Genomic DNA, 23,360 nt, shown 5'->3' on the forward strand with positions numbered 1-23,360 from the left:
GGGCTGGAAGTTGGCCACTGGAGTGGGCAAGGGGCTCACCCCACAGGCTTGGGTGAGGCTGTCCTACGTGGTGTAGGAAACTAAACCAAACAACCAACAAAACCCTGTTGCTGACAGCTGCCTAGGGCTTTTGAACACAGTGGGGGCTTAGGAGTACAAAGACAGAGACCCAAACTGAAGACCAAGAATGAATACCACTGCCTGCAGACCCTGCATCTGACATGCTCTCCCTGTTATTGAAAGCCTTGACATGCCACGTGGGACCCCGTTCTGGGCTGAAGGTGGAAGCGATGGCAAGGCCACTGACTAGGGAAGGGTGAGGAGCAGGAGGGGAAGGGGGAAGAGCCGCTATCTCCTGCCCACTGCCCGCAAACCTAAATTCCAGGACATGTGAAGAAACCCAATGCTAAGAAAGTTAACAAGTCAACAGTCAAAACATTTTCTTCTCCTTAGATAATTGAAAGTAAGAAACAAAAGACAGAAATGAAATAAGAATAGATGCATAGGAAAAAGGACCAATTAAAATCTTCAAAGTAAAAAATAAAAGTCATTGAAATAAATACCTCAAACTATCACAAACAAAACGACCTCAAGACAAAATTAATAAAGGCTGTTTACCCATCAAGTTGCAGCAAGGGAGCCCTTCTGATGTCACTTTCAAGGGTTTTAGAAAGGAAATTAAGTTTTATCAGGTAGAAGGGGAAAAGTCTTGGACTGGGAAGCTTCCTATTAAGGTGGGATTTTGGAGTAGAAGAGACTTCAGTTTGTCTGCAGGTACTTCTGACCGTCCTTGGTTGTCTGAAGGGGGCCAGGAAGCAGTTTGGGCAACTTCCAAGAAGACGGACTGTGGGATGCTAGGAGAGACAGGTGTTCTGCAGGGGGCTGCACCTTGGAACAAGTGGGGCCACTGGGGCTCTTTAGAGTATCCTCTTGAGAAGTGACCCCATGATAAAGGTGCCTCCAAACCGACTCTCAAGGAGCATTAAGGAAATGACCACCTACTGGGGTGGGTTAGAAGGAGGTCTCCAAGAACACCACTACTCCGTTAGCATTTCCATCTTGGAATAGAAAATCTATTTGCCAAGACACATGACCCTTGAATAACTTTTTTTTTTTTTTTTGAGAGAGGGAGAGAGAGAATGAGAGACAGCATGAGAGGGGGGAGGGTCAGAGAAAGAGGTCGACCCCCTGCCTAGCAGGGAGCCTGATGTGGGGCTCGATGCGGACTCGATCCCGGGACTCCGGGATCATGACCTGAGCCTAAGGCAGTCGCTTAACCAACTGAGCCACCCAGGCGCCCATGAATAATATGGGTTTCTATGGGGGTTTTTCCCAATAAATATACATAACAGTGCTGTAAATGCATTTTCTCTAACTCATGAGCTCCTCTATAATATTTTCTTTTCTTTAGCTTTTTATCAGAAGAACACAGTATGTTATACATACAACATACAAAACGCGTTCATCACCGTTTACTTTCCCATTAAGGCTTCCAGCCAACAGCAGGCATTGGAAGTCAAGTTTTTTCAGTCAAAAATTATGACTGAAGGGAGCAGGCACAGCTAACTCTGTCGGTCCTGGGTCAATTACATCGCGGACAGCTGGCTTTATTTTTGATCAGAAGAAAACCTCAATTTTAAAGCATGGAAAGAGTTCAGACCACACTTCCAAGCTATGAATCAGTAACAAACTTTAATAACACGAGCGCGAAGTTGAGCACTCTCTGGACTCCACTGTTGGCCCGCTCTTTGGAGGCCACTTACGGGAATCGTATTCCGTAGGTGCGGGACAACGCCGCACACACCTGCGCGCAGGGGAAGCCCGACAAGGCGGCGAGTTAAGGGACCGGGAAGTCCCCGGCGACCGGGAAAGGCAGGACCCCGGGGGCCGCGGCCGCCGCCGTCCCCGGACACGCGCACCTGGGGCACAGCCCCGGGCCGGCCTCCGGCGCGCGCCCACGCGCACGCGCACGCGCCCAGCCCCCCAGTGCTCAGAGCCCGGGGGCGGGGCCGCCGGGACACACCGCCTCCGCGCGCCGCGGTGACGTCATCCGGCCCGGGCGCGCGGGAGGTGGAGCCTCCGAGCGTCACCGCCTCCGCTTGCGCCCTCGCGGCCGCGGTGACGTCATCGGGCCCTGACGTGGGACGGAGCCTCTTAACGCCGCCGCCTTTTGTGCCCTCCTTCGACGCAAGCTGTCGTCATCAGGCTCCGACGCTCTGTGAAGCTCTCGGGCTCCGGCGCTCACGAGGCGGGCACGGCCGCGCGGGCGGCGCCTCAGCCGGGTTGGAGCTGAGCGGAGAGGGCGGGGAAAGGCAGTGAATCGAGGAGGGGCGGGAAGGTGGCGGCCGGAACATGGCGGAGCGGATCCCTCTGTACCCGGTGCGCAGCGCGGCCGCCGTGGCCAACCGCAAACGCGCGACCTACTACAGCGCGGCCGGGCCTGGGCCGGGGGCCGAACGGCCCAGCAGGTAACGACGGCGCCGACCTCCCTCCCCCCCGCGGCGGCCCTCCCCCCGCGCCCCGTCCGGGCCCCCCGCCCCCCGGCCCCCGGCGGCGGGTCTGTCCCAGCTCGCAGGCCGCGCGCAGTGCTCCGACTCCCGCGCGCCTGCACTCTGGGGGGGCGTCCACCCTTGGGAGAGTCCCCGGGACCCAGCGTCGGGGCCGGGCGGGGTCACCCCCAGCTCCGCCCCAGTCCTGGGCTGCCTTGGCCATCGACGCCCTCGGAGGTGGGGGCCGGCGTGCGGCTGCGGCGCTCTCACGGGAGCCGGGCGGGCGGGGCCCTCATCCCGCGGACACTGCTGCTGTCCGAGCCTCGGCGTGGTTCCCGTAGGGACCGTGAACGTGCAGACACGAAGCCCAAACCTGAGTGGAGAAGCGCGGCCTGTCACAAACGCAAAGGGTTCAGGTCATGTGCCAAACCCAGGTGCACTTAATCATGTTCGTTGGCCAGAAGTTGTGCTTTTAGCAATGAGAAACGGAACTTCACAAGGTTAGATTGTTTAATGGGACCCCACTTCAGTCGTCCATTTAAAACATAGAGACCTTTTGTTGAAAATGGAAGCCTCCTCCCCTAGTTGGTTTCAGCTCGCACTTAACTTGTTTCTCCCCCGAAGAGAGGAATACTATATTTTATAAAAAAGGAACTTATAGAAAGAGGAAATACTGTCTTCTGCAGTTAATCGAAATTTTATTCCTAAGGAACTGTAGAAGCAATTAACTTTTTAAAAAATTTATTTGAGAGAGAGAGTGCGCGTGCGTGCGGGGGGAGGGTCGGAGAGAGAGAGAACCTCAAGCGGACTCCCCACTGAGCGTGTAGCCCTAGGCGGGCCTCGATCCCACCACCTGAGATCACGACCTGAGCTGAAATCGAGAGTTGGACAGGTGCCGCAGAAGCTGCTAACTTTTAGTACAGAAGAGGAAAAAAAAATTTCAATATCCAGTTGCTTCAGGATATTGGTGGTTTGTGCCTTCACTCTTTTGTTGGTTAGTCTTACTAGAGGTTTGAGTTTTTTCAAAGAGCCATCCTTTATTTTTCTTATTTTTTCTGTAGTTGTCTGTTTTCACTTTTATTAATTTCTGTGCTTTACTTTTCCTTCTTTTTGTTTGCTTCTTTAGGTTTTATTTTTTATCTTCTCATTCTTGTTTCTTATGGTGGGAGTTTAGATTATTGATTGGAGACTTTTCCTCTTTTTTTAACATGAGGATTTTGTGCTGTCAATTTCCCTCTCAGCACTGATTTGTCGGTGTCCCACAAATTTTGGCATTTTGTTTTACTTTGAGACTTCTCTCTGTCTCATGGATTACTTAGGAATGTGCATGGAAAATTTGCTGTTATATTTCTGTTACTAATTTCTAGCATGATTTCTTTGTGGTTAAAGAACATGCTTCGTGTTACTTCATTTAATTTTGGTGGTTTGTCTTGTGACCAAGAATATGGTCTGTATTGGTAAGAATTTCAGGGCCCAAAAGAAGGTGTATTGTGCTGTCGTTGGGTGAAATGTTCTGAAATGTTGATAAGATCCTGTTATCTTTGCTAGTTTATGTTCTAGTTGTTTTCTTGGTTGTTGAGGGTGGGTCATTGAAGTCTCTAACTGTAATTGTGCATTTGTCTATTTTTCCTTTTGGTTTTATCAATTTTTACTTTACTGTTTTGCCAGTCTCATTTGGTGCAGACATGTTTGGGATTGCTCTGTTTTGATGGACTGATGCTTTTATTATTTTATAATTTCCATCTGTCTCTAGTAATATTTTTGCTCTGGGCTTTCCTTTTTCTGACATTTATATAGCCACTCATGCTTTATTTTGACTAATGTTTACCTGGCATATAATTTTCCATCCTTTTACTTTCAACCTGCTTATATTTGAGGTAAGTTTCTTGTAGTCACCATATGGTTGGCTTATGTTTTTTATCCACTGTGCCAATCTCTGTCTTATGATTGATATATTTAGAACATTTATGTTCAGTGTAATGATTGACAAGTTAGGGCTTATATCTGCCATTTTCCTTTTTGATTGCTGCGTTGTTTCTTTGTTTTCTTTTTCCTGTTTTTCTGTGGGTTACTTGAACAATTTTTGGAATTCCATTTTGATTTACCTATGGTGTTTTTCCACTGTATCTCATCTCTTTGTATAGATGTTATTTAGTGGTAGTTCTAGATATGATATACATATGTGATTCATCACAGTATTCTGGTGTTGATATTTTATCAGTGTTAGTAAAGTGAAGAATCAGTACCTCTTTACATCCCTTTACTCATCCTTACTGGTAAAGTAATTATCTTGTACAATCACATAAATATTTTAATTTTGCAAAAGTACATAAATATTTCCCTTACATATGACTAGAGTTACACATCAGTGTTAATTTTTCTCTCTCTCAAACATAATCTAGAAAACTCAAAAGGAGAAGAAATGACTATTCTATTGACTCATGTTTTCACTATTTCTGTTGTTCTCTTATTTCTTGAAGTTCCTGAATTCCTTATTATTTCTGTTCTAAGAATTCCTTGCTATTCTTTTAGTGTACGTCTGCTGAAAACAAATTCTCTTAGTTTTCTTTCGTCTTAGAAGGTCTTATTTCTCCTTCATTCCTGAAGGGTAATTTCACCAGATACACAATTTGGGGTTGACAGTCCTTTTTCTCTTTTAAGCACTTGGAAAATGTTATGCTACTTCTTTCTGGCCTCCATGATTTCTGATGAGAAATCTGATGTCATTGGAATGTTTTCTTTTCCTGTGGGTAAGATGTCATTTCTCACTACTTACAAGCTTTTTTTCTTGTCTTTAGTCCAGTAGTTTGATTATTATGGGTCTTGACATAGATTTCTTTGGGTTTATACTGTTTGGGGTTCACGTAGCATATTGAATCTGCAAGTTTTATCTTTTGTCAGGTTAGGAGTTTTCAGCCATTATTTGTCTAAAACTTTTTGAGCCCCACCCTCTTTCATCTCTTCTAACACTCTCTCTGGAGACACCTTGTGAGATCTTTCTTGTGTCTCAAACGTCCTGAGTTTCTCCTCATTTGTTTTAAGTCCATTTTCTGTCCAGATTGGTTTCTGTTGTTCACTCTTCAAGTTCATTGATTTTTCCTTTGTCTCTTCTTTTCTGCCCCTGAACCCTATGCATTGTTTTCAAATCTCCATTATTATATTTTTTAGTTTTAGAATTTCCATTTGGTTCTTCTTCATATTAGCTTTCTTTGCTGAAATAGCTGTTTGTTTGTTTTCATTTGCTTCAAGTATGTTTGCAATTGCCCATAGACACATTTTTATGATGGATATTAGAATCCTTGTCAGATAATTTCACCATATGCATCCCTTTGATGTTGGCATTTGTTGATTATTTTTCCTTCAGGAGTAGAGATTTTCCTGGCTTTTGGTATAATGAGTCCTTTTTTTTTTAAATTGTATCCTGGACATTTTGGGTATTACGCTGGGAGGTTCTGGACTTTATTCAAATAATCTTCTGTTTTATCAGGCCTCCTCTGACACCCCATGGGACTGGGGGATAGGGAGGTGGGATGAGGTGGTGCTGCCTTGTTGCTGGCAGATGGGGTGAAAGCTGGGTTCCCTTTGACACCTGGGAGAAGAGGGTGCCCCCTTCACCGCTGGGCAGACATGGGGTCTGCGGTGCTGTGTGGGGCTCTGCTGATGTCCCCTTGTCTGGGGAGGGGAGGAATGCCTGTTTATTGCAGCCTCTGGCCTCCTGCAGTATGGCCTGGGGACCTTTACCTCTGGGTTCCTGTGAACCCAGTGGTAGGGATGGGCAGGAGGGCCTGGGCTGTTCTTGGGGCTCTCTTTGGTTTTTCTGGCTGCTGACTCTGGTACACAATTTGGGATAAATGAGGCTGAAGGAGCGCATTGGGAACTCCCTGTTGTGTGACCTCTGGGGTCTGGGTCCCTCCTGGTCAGCCTCCTTCTCTTCACCTTTCCCTCTGTCGTCTCCAGGGTTATAGCTTATGGGGGAGAGGGGGAGGGCGCCCTGTCTGCTCAAGTCTTGTTCTGGAACTGGCAGGAAGGAGTCATTTACCTTTGTTCTGTTTTTGTCTTTACTCTTTGTATTTGAAAGTCCGTCTTATTATTTATTTTTCCATTCACTAACAAGTTTTGGCTACAGGCCTCCCGTTTGGAGTGTAAAATTCAGGGTTTTATGTATTCACAAGGTAAATGCAGCCATGACCACGGGCAGGGTTGGAAGATTTTCTTCACCTCTGAGAGAGACCTAGCGCCCCGCCTCTCAGCACCTCCCGCACCTCATCTCTGGAGGTTTTCTTACTGCAGTGAGATATACTTAACAAAGCTAACTGTGTTTAGGGTACTTTTGACTTAATATATAACAAATCTCTAATTTCATATTTCAGAACTGTAAAGTGAGTAAAGTTTTATATCCAAATTATGGCTTTTCTAGTATTTCTGTTTTGGGAAATGTGTGCTGTAAATTAGAATACAGCTAAAAAAATAGATAAAAAAATAAAAAGTGCAAATTCAGTCTTCTATTTCCAATAACAAAAGTTTATACTATGGGGTCTTTTTGTTCCACATTGGCAATTGAAAGCTAATTAGTTGTTAGAAAAACAGCTTTGATACGGGCTTTTCTTGCTTTGTGAGCTTTAAAAGGCTTTTTCTTTGACCATATAAAAATGTCATTTTGTGTTCATAAGGTATAAGGAATTGTAGTAATGTATTTTAAAGGTTTTCAGGTTTTCCTTGGAGTGAAACTACTTTTATTTCATTATAATCATGCTAGTTTAGGACACAATATATTTAACATGTAGTGATCATAAATTGTTACAACTGGTATAAAATTTTTCATCATTGGGTTTGTACTTTATGAAAATTTCAAGGGGACAAATTAGATATGATTTGAGTATGGTTAATACAGGAGGATGTTCTTGGTTTTTTTTCGGGGGGGGTGGTTTTTTTTTTTTTTTGGAAGTTACTAGGTGAATGAGATGCTGTGTCCCACGCATAGTATTTAATAGTTCAGTAAGAGTGCAATTACTTGTTAAGATCATTTTCTGTGAACTAAAGTGAGGCATTGATTTTCTTCCTGTAGTATGTATAGGTGGGTAAAAGTAAGGCATTTGTTAATTTGGTATTTTTCATTTCTGTCTTTTAAATTGTACCCGTGTCATTCAAATTATCTTCACATTTGAAAAAAGAATGACTGACACTGGACATCATTGTGTTTATCCATGTCTATTAGTACCTATTCTTTGCTTCATGTTGCAGTGTGGCTTTTGGCCCTGCCTAGAGTCATTTGCAATATTATAATGGTTAAACTTTAGTGTTTGAGAAGAGAGCCATGCTGAGAACAGATGGCTATTGTCTGATTATCTCTAAAATATTAGTGTGTTTCTTAATAGAGGCAACACAGTTTTTTTTATAGACACTCAGAATGAGTGTCTATACACGATTTCCTCTGAATCGTTAAAAATTTTACAATTATGATCTAAAAAAATGCCTTTACTCTAGTTATAAAGATGAAACTTTTTTGTTTTCACAGCTGAAAAGGTTTTCTCAAGTACCAAATGATTCTTCCTTTGTTTTTTTTTTTTTAAGATTTATTTATTTATTTGACAGAGAGTGAGAGAAAGAGAGAGCACAAGCAGGGGGAGGGGCAGAGGGAGAAGCGGACTCCCTGGGAGTCCAGTGTGGGACTCGATCCCAGGACCCTGGGATCACGACCTGAGCCGAAGGCAGACGCTAGTGACTGAGCCGCCCAGGTGCCGCTACCAAATGATTCTTAAGATAGTGTTTATCAAAGTGCTCAGGCCCAGGACTCCTTGGAATCAGAGACGTATTTTTAAGGATCTGTAGTTCACTCGAGTTCATGAAATTCTTTAAGCCTGCCAGAACAGGTCTGTTTCACTGTAGTTTCTACAGCTGACAGTATTAGCATGAAGATAGATTTGGTGATTGTGAACATGACAGTTTTGGGTATAACTGGGTCATGTGTCCTGAGCTAATCGGCCCACTTATGTTTTTAATTTCTGGATTGGCGTTTACATAATATTAGATATTGTCCCATTACTCTAATTTAGAAGCTTGTTTCGATTCATGTATAGCGTTGGTGTAATTTCTTATGTTAAGAAATTGGTATTGAGGTTTTTTACAGAACGCCGTGGAAGAGGAGTCGGTGGCTCCGAGGTTACTGTGTCCATAGTCCACATGGGGGGCATCTCTGGGCATGGGCACTGACTGGCCCTTGCGCGTCTTGCTTGTTTTTATTGCTGAGGTCAAGGCGTGCCTTTCAGGCAATGTTCCTTTCCTTTTTTTTTTTTTTTTTTTTTTACACAACTAATCTGCTGTTTAACTCCTCTGCTACTGTAGGAAGGGAAGAGTCCCAGTTTCCCAGTATACAGTTTTGCTGCTTATTAGTGACTCATCAGTGACACGCTTGAACTTGGAAGCTGTGTTTGATGAAGGAAACATACCCATTTCTTTATAGTACTTTGTTGCTTTGTTTTTCTACTCTATTAACATGTAGGCAAAGAGGGCAGTGTTTATTTTTCTTAAAGAAGGTTTAAGCATTAGGCATATTTTAAATGGTTTCTCCCTTTACTATCAGTTGGCTTCTCAGCAATGCTTCTCCTCAAAATGGAAACAATAAGGCTGTTAGATACTTAATGTGAGTTTAAGCTAGTTATTGTATTGACCTACTTTTACTTAGATACATGTAAATTACGCACCTTCTAGTACTTGAGTGTTTCTTGTTGAAGGTTCCCAGTTTTTCTAAACCTTTGGGAGCAGCTAAGAGAGTTGTCTCCGTTTCTTAGTGTGGCAGTACTCTTGGGTTTGGTATCATCTGTTCTGTCGTCTTTGTTCACATTGTTTTTACTCTTTTTAAAAATATGTTTCCAGAGTTATACTTAATTGCTGGAAACGTTGATTTTTCTTGTGTGACAAACCAATTAAGTGTGTATGACACTAGGCAACACAGACACTTAGGATTTTTTGCTTATCCTGTCTCTGAAAAAATCCATTATTCATCATCTTATTGTTTTTAAATACTGAGGTAAAATTTTCAATACGATAGGAAAATTGCTTTGGAAATGGAATAAATTGCTTGCCAGTTCAAAGGCTCCATCTCTGAAGTGGAGGTTACTAAACGTGATGTTGCTTATGTTCATTATCTTTCAGACTCTGTACTACTTTTCTAGCATGAAACTTGATAAGATTGTGACTTTTGCAAAAATGCAGCACAATCGCTGAAAGAACGTAATGAAAAAGACTAAAAATCTCATTTTGTATACTATATTATAATATATTTAAGTGGCATTTTGAATTTTAATTGCATTTTGTATAAATACTCATTTTCTAGTTGACTGTTTTAAAAGAAGTGATCTTATGCAGAGAATGAGAAAAAAGGAATTTTTCTGAGGAAACCTATTAGCTCTGTTTTAGGCCCGCTCCCTCACAGCTGAGAGGAGCTTTTGTGTGAGCCCCTCAAATGACGAGTCTCCTGTTGTGGGGATGTTGTGTGGTGTGTGGATGGTGACTGGAGCGAGGGGACCCTGGGTGCTGGTCAGGGGGGGGACAGGTGCTGCCGCTCCTCACTGTGACTCTCGGAAGGCCCTCCCTCCGCCTTACTGCTGTCAGCGACAGTGTGTGGGTGTCCGACACCCGGGACAAGTTCTCATCACTGGAACTAAAGTCTTCTGTGCTTTTTGGGTAGACTTTTAAGCAGCACAGCACAGTAATGGTCATCTTGGTAGATCAATCTTGTGTACGTTTTTCATGTTTTCAAATATTTGTTTTCATGGATCATTAGAACCTATGGTTAAAGTTACTCCCATTACAAAAAAGGGCTGTCAGGGCATTTTCACAAACTGTCCTCCATAAAAGTTGTTCACACTCTTGCTAGTCATTAAGAGTGCTTCGTTAGCCAAGACTGTTAAGAATGCTAAGGGTGAAGAATTTTTTTCATTTGTTTTAATTTGCGTGTTTTAGAAGTTCTCTTGGAAACAAAAATGACTCCTAGTGTTAAAACCTTCCACTGACTTCCCTTGCACTGAGAGTTAAAGTGAGACTCCTTATGCTGGCAGGCCGTGCCCACGGGACTCAGCCCTGCCCACCCCTTCAGCCGCATCCGGTGGCCCTCCCGTGCCTTGCCCGCTCCAGCTGCCCCGGCTTTCTCTCCAGTCCTGAGCCCTCAAGGCTCCGCAGCCCCTTCCAGGTCTCCCAAGACCTTCTGTGGTTGGTTCCTTTCATGCAGGTGTCTCTTTTGAGACTCGGCTTCCTTCTGGCCCTCGCGCCTTCTGTATTAGAGTCTTCCCAGCACGTCTCCCTTTGCAAGTAGGCAGCCCGCTTCTTGTGTTTGTCCTCGTCGGGACAGCGCTCGCCCAGGGCGGTCCCTCAGGTGTGTGTGGGAAGGGTTAGAGTTCCTAATGTGGCTGCACATAGTTCTCTAAGTACAGCTGTATTTCTTTTTTTATGAATTGTCTTTGCTCATCTGTCATTCAAAGTGTTTGCTTTTTTTTAAATTTTATTTGTGAGAACTGTTTCTGAGGAATGGTTTTACTGTCATGTGCTGTAAAAGTTTCTCATTTGCGCTAAACTTTCCTTCTTGGACCATGCAGAATACAGGTACCCTGGGTGCCCGGTTGTGGGAAGGGCTCCGTAGACCCCAGCCCCCTTCTCCAGGGCCTCACAGTCCAGGAGGCCTTCAGGAGTGTTCTCTCTCCTTCTGGTGTTTGGTCTCATTGACAGGCCAGCTCCCCAAGTGATCAAACTCTTGCCTGAATGTGCCTGGTGTGTGAGGATTTGGCTTTTCCAGGATAGCCATACCGATTCTAGTTCCTTAACTGCGGCAGCCGGCAGGAGGGTGAGGGGAAGGGGCCTGGTGGTGCGTTCAGGCAGACCCCAGGGTAGAAACCAGCTTCGTATGTTGGAGATGTGGGTAGTGATGAGGAAATACCCATCTTCCGGGGGTTACGCGGCTGCTAGGGAGCTGGATTTCAGCGATATTTATAGAATTTGTTCCTTTTTAAAAAATTTATCAGACCTAACATAAAACTTACCATCTTAAGCACGTCTACCCAAGCGTGCAGTGCAGTGGCCGTGAGCACATTCACGCTGTTGTACCACTGTCCTCACCTCCCGCCCCCAGGCCTCCTTCCTCCTCCCAAACCCAAGCTCTGCACCCGGGAGACGCCTCGCTGTCCCCCCTCCCCGGCCCCCGTAGCCTTTCTGTACCTCCGTGTCTGTGGAGTTGACTGCTGTCACCTCGTGGAGGTGGAGCCCTTCGGGGTCTGTCGTATTGCGTCTGGCTTATTTCACTGAGCGAAATGTTTTCAAGCTTCGTGCCATGGCACACGTTACATTGCCTACTTCTTTTAAACCGGGTGATGTCACGTGGTATGGATAGACCACCTTTGGTCTTGGACATTTCAGTTAGTTTTCTTTTTTATAGTAAGAATTTCCTATGTTAATTGTCTAAAACTAGGAATTAAATGAACGTAGGCGAGGTGCTTAAATTCATGCCTGACAGTTTCAGCAAACACTGGCCGCCGGCTTCTCCTGTCCCTCCTCCTCTCAACGCTGAATTTCTACCTGGGCAGCAGGGAAGGGAGGCCACGCTGGCTTGCACCCACGTTCACTGTCCTTCCTTCAGCCTCGCCCTCTGCTTTCCCTCCCCCAGGGGGTAGCTGTCCCTTGCTCTGTAGCTGGGAGGGGTCACCTGAGGATCCAGATGGTCTTCAGTAGCTTTCAGTCAGTTCCTACTCTTTCCTCCCTCCCCACCCGCTTCAGAGGTCCCCCTGACGCCAGACCCGCCCCTCCGGGGTCCCAGGGTTCTCCTGCTTCCTCGCGGCTGTGCTGAGACTCCTGTTTTTCTTGGATCTGCTTATTTACCATCCATCTATCTGCTTTCTAGCTTTCTACATTTTGTTATCATCTCTTGTTTTCTGTTCTGTAGGTTTCAGCTTTAAGAAAAAGCAGTGTTTTTGGTGTTGAAGGCAGTCGTGTATTTAATCTTCCATTTTTATGGGAAACACTTTCTAATCCTTTCTACCTGTGTGTCTGTCTGTCTGTGTTTTCTCTTTCAGAAGACAGCTGTTCTGGGCGTCCTAATCTGCAGAGCGGTGTAGACCTCTCGTCGCTCTCCTTACAGGAGTTGACAGTTGTAGTTATCTCGAAGCAGGCTGCCTTCTGTGTCCCAGCTCCAGTTCCAGAATTCCCACGGATAGCTGTGGCTTAGCTTGGGTGACTGGCAGTCCTTCCTGAGCCCTGCGCTGCCCCACCTACCTTCCCTACCTTCCCGTCCGCGGCGGTCATTCCACACGCACCCTGCCCCTCTACCTGGATGCAGCCCCTGCAGCCTGAGCTCAGTCGGCACCTTCCAAGGGCTAGGGGACTGTCTCGCCAGTAGCCACTGCTGTCATTTAAGATTTCCTGGTGAGTGAGTCTGAGCTTGTGAGTTACCAGCTGTGTCCGTTACTGACTGCCGTGTCTTCGGTGTGGGCGCGCATGTAGTGGTGCTCAGCAGGTGACTGAGGGTATGTACCCAGCACAGCCAAACGGTTTGCAGAGCGTTTTCTCACCTTCCTGTAAGGATTTTGAGAGGTGATCTTCCTTGGGGTCCTCAGCCTAACGTACTCTTTGTACTCCAGTATTTTCAGAGGTCTCGTGGTTTTTATTTTTTATATGACATTATATTGGGAGGAGGAGAAGTGTTTGCATGGTTAGTGTTTGCTAAAGATCTGCCCACCGTCTCCTCAGGCTTATTCTCTGCTTTACGGTCTCAGGGCAGGTGGTCCCTGTGTTTGTCGTGTGCTGTGTGTCGGGTCCCCTCGATGCCTAATCGGCACTGCACTGAAGCACCAGAGTGCCCGGGGGAGCCTCAGCACAGGCCGTCGGCACACTTACATCCTCCACGAGGAGAACACCTCTGTCTTCACCTCACCACCCTCTCTTATCCGAGGGCCGTTTCACGTGAGGGAGGAAAGATGAGAGCGAGGTCACGGGAAGCAGGATTGTCAAATTGACTCAGAATACAAAGAAAAAAATCGTCATTAATTGCTATGCAGTTGTATTAGTGTCCTATTGCTGTTGTAAAATTATCATAAATGTAGTGGCTTAAAACAAATGTATTATTTTCCAGTTCTGAAGGTCAGAACCGTATGGACTCACAGGGCTACAGTCAGGGTGTCAATATGCAGCATCTCCTCCTGTAGGTCCTTGCAGAGAGTCCAGTTCCATGTGGTTGTAGGTTAAAGTCCTGTTTTCTTGCGCCCAAATTACTCTAATACAATACATTTAAGAGATACTACCAATCAGTGTGGAAGAGATGGACTCTTGCATAAATAACATCCCCATTTCTGTTGTTGTATAGTATATATATCCCTGCAAAACTTCGTATTTGGTAGAAATGCTCCCTGGAAGTAACAGGGTTTATGGGCAAAAGTAAGTTAGGGCAGACCACTGGGGACCACATCACTAACAAAAACCGTCCTAGTCCTGGTGACATTTGCTGAAGGGGCACATTGAGTTCCTGGCCAGTGAAGATTTACCTGTGAGGAGGCTGGTGCCACGGGAGAGGGTCCTAGTTCCGGGGGTGCCCCCAGTGCACACGCCCCAAATACGCCCAGCTCCACTGAACAGCATGGGGAGCAGCTTTAGCCACAGTTTGTAAGTAGTAGTGCAGGACCCCGTGTGCTAGGAAACGTGAATCGGTGCCGGTGATGACAAGATGCCATTTTCCTCCCTTTATTTAAGCGAAGGGTACATGTATTTAGCTCTCATCTGATGAGGGTGAGGTAAAATTGCTTTTGGCATTATTCATAGCACTCAGTGGTGGGAGTTTAAATTTGCAGTTGGCAATAATATTTCAAGTGTTTTAGAGCTTATGACTTTGTACAAACTATTGCAGTTCTAGGATTCTTTGAAAGAATTCATGTAAAAATATGGAGAAAGTTCTGTGTACAGATATTTGCACGGAAACGTTATTTAGTGGGAATTTATAAATGTTTTCTCTGTCCAACAGTGGGGGATACCTCAGTAACCTTTAACTCAGTAATCCACTTGCTGGCTTATTTTTTTAGTTACCACATGTTAAAAAGATGGTAAAAGGAGCTTAGGTAGCAGGTCAGCATTGGCCTTATTGTCCAAGGACATCTTTATAGTCGTTGAATTCCACTTGTGTTTGGATTCTTTTTTTTCTTTTTTAAAGATTGTATTTATTTACTTGAGAGAGAATGAGAGATGGAGAGGATGAGATGGAAGAGGGTCAGAGGGAGAAGCAGACTCCCTGCTGAGCAGGGAGCCCGATGCGGGACTCGATCCCGGGACTCCAGGACCATGACCTGAGCCGAAGGCAGTCGCTTAACCAACTGAGCCACCCAGGTGCCCCACTTGTGTTTGGATTCTTGACAGCTACGCACCTGTTTCAAAAAAATAAAGTTTCAAGAAGGTGGAGTCTTCTGGAATCTTGCCTTCTGACCTTTTCACAGAATCCTAGTAAGCAAAGGACTGCCTGGCACCGTCACTGCATATACCCGCACATGCACACGCCCCCACACACATGCAGGTGTGTGAACACCCACATCCACAGATTCCCTGAGGGACTGCTAAGTTGGCACATATAAAGCTCGTTTATGTACTCTGCACTGTGTGTATACTTCATATACATTTAAAGCTTGTTATGTACTGTAGAAGATGTATTTCAATAACGTCTTAGAGCAGAATGGAAATAATTCTGTTCTTGGATATTCCTGACCATCTGGAGTAGCACTCACCATTGTCATTCTTTTTTTAAAGATTTTATTTATTTGATAGGGAGAGATACCGTGAGAGAGGGAACACAAACGGGGAGTGGGTGAGGGAGAAGCAGGCTTCCCACAGAGCAGGGAGTCCCCCGATCCCAGAATCCTGGGGTCATGACCTGAGCCCAAGGCAGACGCTTAACAACTGAGCCACCCAGGCGCCCCTCATTTGGTTATATCTTTTTAATTTCTTTTAATTTGGAGAAATCTTTGTGGTGGTTTTCTTTCTTCTCATGTGGCATTTTTGAAGAGTCCAGGCTGGTGGTTGGTAGTGTCTGGATTAGTACCTCCTGGAGTTGGGTGTAGTGCTCTTATTTTGTGCACTTCCCGTCACGTGAAAATTAGCCCCAGAGCAGTGCTTCTCAAGCAGCAGAGTGCGAGGGCTCTTGATACCAACTGTAGGCTACTTCCAGAAGTTTCTTGTTTCTGGGGGTGGCTCCAAGAATTTCTGGGGACTGCACTTTGAGAACCACTGCTCTGGGATTGAGTAAATACGGTAAATGTGTACATGTGTTAGCAGGAATGCTGGATCTGCTTCTTCTTGTATCACACCAGCAGGCAGACATCAGGTTGTCCTGTGGTGACTGGTTCTGAGTGTGAGTTCTAGCTTAAGGTGCTGATCTCTGTAGAATTTCTGCTGTTCGTAAGTTTCCATTTGCAGTTGTGAAGAATTGGATGATTCTCCAGCATCGTGACAGTTTTGTTCCCAAATGCTGCTTCCCAAATTTGTTCCCAAATCCCCCCCCCCGCCAGTTATTAGTGGATTTTCCAAATATCTTTCTGTTACTGATTTATTTCTAAAGTTATTTTTAAAGATTTTATTTGAGAGAGAGTGAGAGAAAGAGAGCATGAGCAGGGAGAGAGTGGCAGAGGGAGAAGCAGACTCCCCGCTGAGCAGAGAGCTTGATCCCAGGACCCTGGGATCACGACCTGAGCTGTAGGCAGACGCTTAACTGGCTGAGTCACCTAGGTGCCCCTGATTTTTTTTTTTAAGATTTATTTATTTGTTTCAGAGAGAGAGAGAGAGTGCAAGCATGAGTGGGGGGAAGGGAAGAGGGAGAAGCAGACTCCCCACTGAGCATGGAGCCAGAAGCAGGACTCGATCCCAGGACCCTAAGATCATGACCTGAGCTGAGGCAGACCCTTAAGCACCTGAGCCATCCAGGCGTCCCTTTCTGTTACTGATTTTTAAAAGAAATTCCTTTATGGGGCGCCTGGGTGGCTCAGTCGTTAAGCATCTGCCTTCAGCTCAGGTCATGATCTCAGGGTCCTGGCATCGAGCCCCACATCCGGCTCCCTGCTCAGCGGGGATTCTGCTCCTCCCTCTCCCACTTCCCCTGCTTGTGTTCCCTCTCTCGCTGTGTCTCTCTCTGTGAAATAAATAAATAAAATCTTTATAAAAAAAAGAAATTCCTTTATGGTAAGAGAACATACTTTGTCTAATTTCAGTTCTTTTGAATTTGTTAGTTTGTGTTATGGCCCAGGTTGTGGTCCGTGGGGATGAGTGTTCATGGTGCACTTGATGAGAACATTCTGCCGGACAGGGTGGAGTGCCAGGGTAGGTTGGCTGACAGTGCTGACCATGTCTTTCTGTCCTTTCTGATACTGTTTCTTCCATTAATTACTGAGAGAGGAGTTACGAAGTCTTCCGGCAGTATTATGGATTTGTTTCTTTCTCCTTTTACTTACATATTTCATACTTTGTGTACTTTGAAACTGGTGGTAGGTGCATGCACATTTATGATTGTTAGAGCTTATGGGTGATTTGATCTTTTATCATTATGTAATGTTCTTCTTTATCCTGGGCGGTTCTTTCATTTTATTTTTTTGATGTCTTCTTTGTCTTATAGTAGCTACTTTTTTTCCTTTGAACGAGTGTTTGTATCATATCTTTTTCCATCTTTTTACTTTTAATCTTTTAACATTATATGCCATTATATTTCAAGTATTTTTATTTTTTTGTAGGTAGTGATTTTTGTCCTCCAGGTGACATTGGGTGACATCTGGACACATTTTTATTGTCACGACTGGGGGAATACTGCTACTGGCATCAAATGGGTAGTGGCCTGGTTTGCTGTTGAACGCTCCACAATGCACAGGACAGCTCCATCAACAGAATTCTGAGACCCAAAATGTTAATGGTACCGCTGTTGAGAAGCTCCACGCTAAGGATTGCAATATACATAGCTAACTTTTCACTGTTCATATTTTACACTTAATGTAAGCTATGGAATTGCCTGCTTCTTACAGGATAGCCGCCATATCAATTCACATCTTTCTACACTGAAAACTTCACCAGATGATGTGACAGCTTTTGCTTTCAATAGTCATACACGTTTTAAAGAATTTTGTGTTCTTTATTTCCAAAAATCCAAGTTTCTTGATGGTATCATTTTTCTTCGTCTTGAAACTTTCTTTAGCTTTCTTTTGTATGAGGTCAGATGGTAACATACCCTCCAAGTTTTATCTTTCATCTGAGAATGTTTTTGTTCTGCCTTCATTCCTGGAGGATCTTTTTGCTGGATATAGAATTCTGGGTTGAGCCTTTTTCCCTTTCAGCACTTAGACATGGAGTTCCTGTCCTCTGGCCTCATCTCTCTCCATGAGAAGTCCATGGGCATTTGAATTGATGGGCTTCTCCATGTAATGAGTTGTTTTCTTCTGGCTCCTTCCAAGAATTTTTCCTTCATCTTTGCTTCGAGTAGTTTGATTAGTGTGCTTTTTGTGATTTCCTTTGACTTTATCCTGTTTCAGCTTGCTGTTGTCTTTAACTAGATTGTAGTATTGTCTGGCACTCATTTATGCTGTAGTTGTGGGCTTGGTTGGTTTTATTTGTCTTGTATAAAGTCTGTGGACTTCAGAGGGTGCGATGGGAAATTTCAGTTTCAGTGACTACCATCATGTCCCGGGGACACACAGGTCTGTGCTCTGATTTTTACAATTGAGGTGAATACCTACCACAGAGGTTTGATGTAAAATCAAATAAGATAGCATTCGTGGGCTCTGCATTCTACTTTCTCATGAATTCTTGGTTCTCAAAGTAAGCTTTTAGTTTTAAAATGTACATATGTCTGTGATTGAGGAGAGATAAAATGGGAACTTGATACAGTAGGCTGCCTGTTTTTGGAATCAGAAGAGGATTATTGAACTCTGAAAGGGATGCTGGTTGTGGAGGAAATTATTTCCTTGAATAGAAAATTCAGAAAAGGGAATAACAGAGACAGAGTAAGTGTAAGTGGGACATAGCATCCTTGCTGCGTATATCAAATCTGACAACAAACCAAGGGACCGTGTTCCCACCTTTCAAAAGAAGATACTTCCATAGTTCAAAAGTCACTTCCACGACTTTGATTGATGAATGTAAAGTTGGGCACATTTTATATCCAATCGATCTGTAGCAGAGTATTTAGATATGACCTGGAAGTATACATTTTTTGCTAATATTTCGGGTGATTGTTTTTATATTCCTGAATTGAACACCATGAGTGGGTGGTACTGTTGAGCCGACTGTTCACACCAGTGGCTTTGTGGTCATGTTCGCTTCCTTGGGCAGCCTGTTCCTTTCCTTCTGACCCTGGCTAAATACATTTTTTGTAAAGGAAAGTAGCATCCCTCATTTATAATGGTTTGCCTCTGCTGTAGACAGCTTAGTTTGAAGAAAAAAGAAAAATGTGGTTAGTAGAATGGGACCAGCTCTTGTCTTAAATAATACCCTTACTGGTGACAGAAGGCTGCTTGGCCTGCCTCAGCATTCTCTCCTTACCTCTGACCAGGTACCAGCTGGAAGATGAGTCTGCCCATTTGGATGAAATGCCATTAATGATGTCTGAAGAAGGCTTCGAGAATGATGAAAGTGATTACCACACGTTACCACGAGCTAGGATCACACAGAGAAGAAGAGGACTAGAGTGGTTTGTCTGTGGAGGATGGAAGTTCCTCTGCACCAGGTTTGTGATCTCTTGCTGCCTAATTTCCTATGCCCTCAGGTATACAGTTAAGGTATTTAGAAGCTCGGCTTCTAACATACTTATTTTTATATCAGATAAAGAAGACACTCTCAATGAAATGACATAACGGAAAGTGTTAAACATTAGTCAAAACCAAACATTGCTAATTAGAAAAGGACAGAATGCCAAGTTCACTTTCTTTTTTTAAAGATTGTATTTATTTATTGGTCAGAGGGAAACAGAGAGCACAAGCAGGGGGAGCGGCAGAGGGACAAGCAGACTCCCCGCTGAGCAAGGAGCCTGATGTGGGGCTCGATCCCAGGACCCTGGGATCATGACCTTGAGCTGAAGGCAGACGCTTAATCGACGGAACCACCCAGGCGTCCTCAAGTTCACTTTTTTTATGCGACATTTAAATGTTTAGAAAGTGGAGAAAGATTAGTGGTTTTGTATTGATTGCATGGTAGAGTCAATTCTGGTCACTGTGTCAGCATTTGTAAACCGTGCTCTCTTCCATCTTCGGTCCTGCTCTCATCCAGAAAGGCAGGTAGGGGCCTGTAAAATGCAGTTTAATAATACTGGAATTCTGTGTATTATGGGCCTGTAAAATGCAGTTTAATAATACTGGAACTCTGTGTATTATTTGACTCAAATGCTTTGAGTTGGAAGAAGATTCTTCAGTAAATTTAACCAGAAAGAAACAAAGGTAAGACCTGCTCATATTTAAACAAGTTCACTGGTGGTTGAGATAAACTTCATCAGCTGTGCTCACCCTTGACTTTAGAGGCTGGTCTGTGAAACCACACTCTGTGTCTAGGACACTTGGCCATTGACTGTCCTCCAGCCCTAGGGACGGGTAGAGCAAGATTTCAGCTGACTGATGCCAACATAACTTGAGTGGGGTATGTCGAATAAATTACTGCTTTGATAGTCTTTCTGCTCTTTAAAGTTTGTGGTCAGTGCCTTTCTTAACCATCATGAACTTAGATCCCTTTGACCATAAAAGAGATACAAGTCATTGTAGAAAGATATCTTATTCATCATCCTCATTATCTCTTTAGAAGTTTGTAAAAAGATGTTTTTACAACCAATTTGATTTTGGGGTCGGCTCACATAGTGGTATTCAAACAGTGGTGTGTGGACTCCCAGGGACTCTGAGGAATCCCTCAAAGAGATCGACCATGCAGAATCGGGAAGTGAGACTGAGCAGGATTTAGGCTTATCACCCCCTCTCAACTTCCAATTAGTGTCTGTCTTTATCTTTCCTGTGTATTGTAAGCTTTTCATATGAAGAAGGAATTTCATGGCTAAACAAGGTTTTAGAAATCACTGACTCGTGTTACTAATTTTTAATGAGTGAGACAGTTTTTTCACAAAACATTTTCTAGGTTAAATAGCCAATATTCCTGGAGTATTCTTTGGGGGTACTTAACCTTGTCTAGACTTAATTCCTTTTAACAGTTGCAGGGCTATGCAGAATTGTTTTTTCTTGTGTCCCTTGTGATGCTTTGTGCTTTTCAAGGGGTTTATCTACTTTCAAATATATAAATTCATGTAATAGAAAATGTATGAGGTTCTGGAGGGATGTCACATTTTATTATTCCTGATATTGTTAATTTATCTCTCCCTTTTCCCTGTTAATCTTGATAGGAGGTTATCAGTTCTTTTCAAAGAGCCAAACTTCTGGTGTTGTCTTTGCTTTTGAAATTTTAAGCTTTTATCATGAAATAAATCCAGACTTGAAATAAATTCACTTTTATCTTGAAATAAATCCAAACTTATAGAAAAGTTGCAAGAATTCCTCCTATGCCCTTTGCCTAAGATCACTAATGTTTAATCTTTTGCCACATTTATTGACCATTCTCTTTATATCTCACTGTTATTTTCAGAGTGATTTCAGACGAGGTTGCTTGTTACTTCACTCCTCTTTGATCTTAGTGTTCCGTGCATGTTTCTTAGGAAGAGGCTATTTTCGTACATGGCCACCGGGCAGTTGCCACGTTCAGGAGATTTTGCTCTGACACAGCTCTGTCTCCTGCCCACAGAGCACCCTTCCTCTCTAGGCTGGCCTGGCATTTAGGTGGCCATCTCCATGAGCCATCTCCATGAATCTGGAGCCACTCTTGCCCTAACTTTGTCTTGCATTCCATTGATGTTTATGGGAACTACACAACAGGTATTTTATAGAACATTTCAGATTTTGGTGTGTCTGAGGTCTCCTCGCCATTAGATTCAGGTTAAAAATTCTCTGGGACACTGTATGAGTGACACTGTGTCCCTCTTGGGATGTCTGCTTCCTGTGTCATTGAAGTCTGGTCTGCCCTTAATTTTTTTCATACTGAGTTTAACTTGCCTTTCTTTTTCTGGCTTCGTTAGATGGATTCTCAGGTCACCAGCATTGTACTTTTTTCTTTTTTAAAAATAGATGCATTTCAGTTTTGACACATGGTATTATTATTACTATTTAGTTCAAAATATTTTGATTTACATTGCCATTTCTGCTTTAGTTGATGTTCAGTTTAGAACCATGCTGATTAATTTCTAGTCAGGAATTTTCCTGATTATCTTTTTGTAACTGACTGTTATCTTTTTTTTTTTTAAAGATTTTATTTTTTATTTGAGAGAGAGAAAGTGAGAGCAAGAGAGAGAGAGCACAAGCGGTGGGAGAGGGGCAGAGGGAGAGGGAGAAGCAGACTCCCTGCTGAGCTGGGAGACTGGAGACACTGGGGCTGGATCCGAGGGTCCTGAGATCATGATCTGAGTTGAAGTCAGACGCTTCATGGACTGAGCCACCCCGGTGCCATGTGATCGACTTTATCTTAATTCCACTGTGGCCCGAGAACATACTTGGGATTTTTTTCTTTCAGTTTCTGTAATGTGTTGAGACTTACTTTATGATTCATCGTATATGGGCAGTGTTAGTCAATTTTCTGTGTGTATTTGAAAAGAATTTGTACTTTTTTGTTGACTGTTGCTCTGTGTTGCTTTTTTTTTAAAAAAGATTTTATCCATTTATTTGATTAATTTGTTAATAGTCTTGTTTGAATCTTCTGTATTCATATTCGAAGTTTACTTATCAGTTACTGAGAAACTTGTGTGAGTCTTGACATCTTTGAGGATGTGCCTACTGCTTTAAATTATGTCAGTTTTGCTTTATATATTTTAGAGTATGTTATTAGATGATGCGAGTGTAGGGTTACTAACTTACTGTTGGATTGATCTTTATCTGATAATATTTCTTCTCTGTGGGCTCATAATGTCTATCTTCAATGAAATGATACCAGCTTTCTTCATTTTTATTTCTTTATTTTAATTCCAGTTTGTTGACATGCGGCGTTATATTAGCTTCAGGTTTCCATACATCACCCTCTGCTTAACACAAGTGCCCTCCTTCATCCCCTTCACCTGTTTCCCTCCCCCACCCACCTCCCTCTGGTGAGCGACAGTCTGTTCTCTGTTATTAACACTTGTTTCTTGGTTTGTCTCTCTCTTTTGCTCTCTCTCTCTCTCCCAGCTTTCTTTGATTAGTATTTGCATGGTATATGATTTTCATCCTTTTACTTTGTTTTATTTAAAAAAAAAAAAACTTTTCTGGCGGCGCCTGGGTGGCTCGGTTGGTTAAGCATCTGCTTTCAGCTCATGTCATGATCCCAGGGTTCTGGGATCAAGTCCCACATCAGGAGCCTGCTTCTCCCTCTACCCGTGCCCCTCTCCCCTGCTCATGCTCTCTCACTCCCCCCTCTCTCTCAATAAATAAAATCTTAAAAAAAAAAACCTTTTCTTTTGAAATAATTATAGCTTTACAGGAAATTGCCAACTTAGTATAGAGGGGTCCTGCTTATCCTTCACCCAGTTCCCCCCAGTGGTTGCATCTTTCTTTTTTTCTTTTAAAGATTTTATCCATTTATTTGAGAGCGAAAGAGTGAGCCTGAGGTGCGGAGGGGCCGAGGGAGAGGGAGAAGCAGGCTCCCTGCTGAGCAGGGAGCCCCAGGTGCAACTGGATCACGGGACCCTGAGCCAAAGGCAGCCGCTTAACTGACTGAGCCACCCAGGCGCCCCCCAGTGGTTGCATCGAACCAGAAAGTTGATGCTGGTGTAAACTGTGTATAGTTCACTACGTTTTACTACATGTGCAGGTCTGTGTAACCACC

The 23,360-nt window shown here is 43.9% G+C and overlaps 1 protein-coding gene across 11 annotated transcripts in view; it reads left to right on the forward strand.

Annotated features, from left to right (window-relative positions):
• The first annotated feature begins 2,235 nt into the window (after positions 1–2,235).
• Positions 2,236–23,360, forward strand: part of LOC148161589 (putative phospholipid-transporting ATPase IIB) — a 53,244-nt gene continuing 32,119 nt past the window's right edge. For 4 of the 11 annotated variants that reach the window (XR_015767509.1, XR_015767510.1, XM_088020724.1 and 1 more), the window contains exons 1-2: positions 2,296–2,468; positions 19,036–19,209. Coding sequence is in view for 4 of the 11 variants with exons in the window: in XM_088020724.1 (XP_087876850.1) it covers positions 2,353–2,468; positions 19,036–19,209 (290 nt within the window). In the remaining 7 variants the exon portion in view is untranslated. Of the gene's footprint in view, positions 2,469–12,547; positions 12,897–19,035; positions 19,210–19,993; positions 20,230–23,360 lie in introns of those variants that run through there. The other 7 variants (XR_015767514.1, XR_015767511.1, XR_015767512.1 and 4 more) reach the window with 4 other exon arrangements.

Source organism: Eumetopias jubatus, unplaced genomic scaffold, assembly GCF_037043125.1.
Source record: "Eumetopias jubatus isolate StellerSeaLion01/CBP00866 unplaced genomic scaffold, mEumJub1_p1.0 scaffold_122, whole genome shotgun sequence".
Lineage (NCBI taxonomy): Eukaryota > Metazoa > Chordata > Mammalia > Carnivora > Otariidae > Eumetopias > Eumetopias jubatus.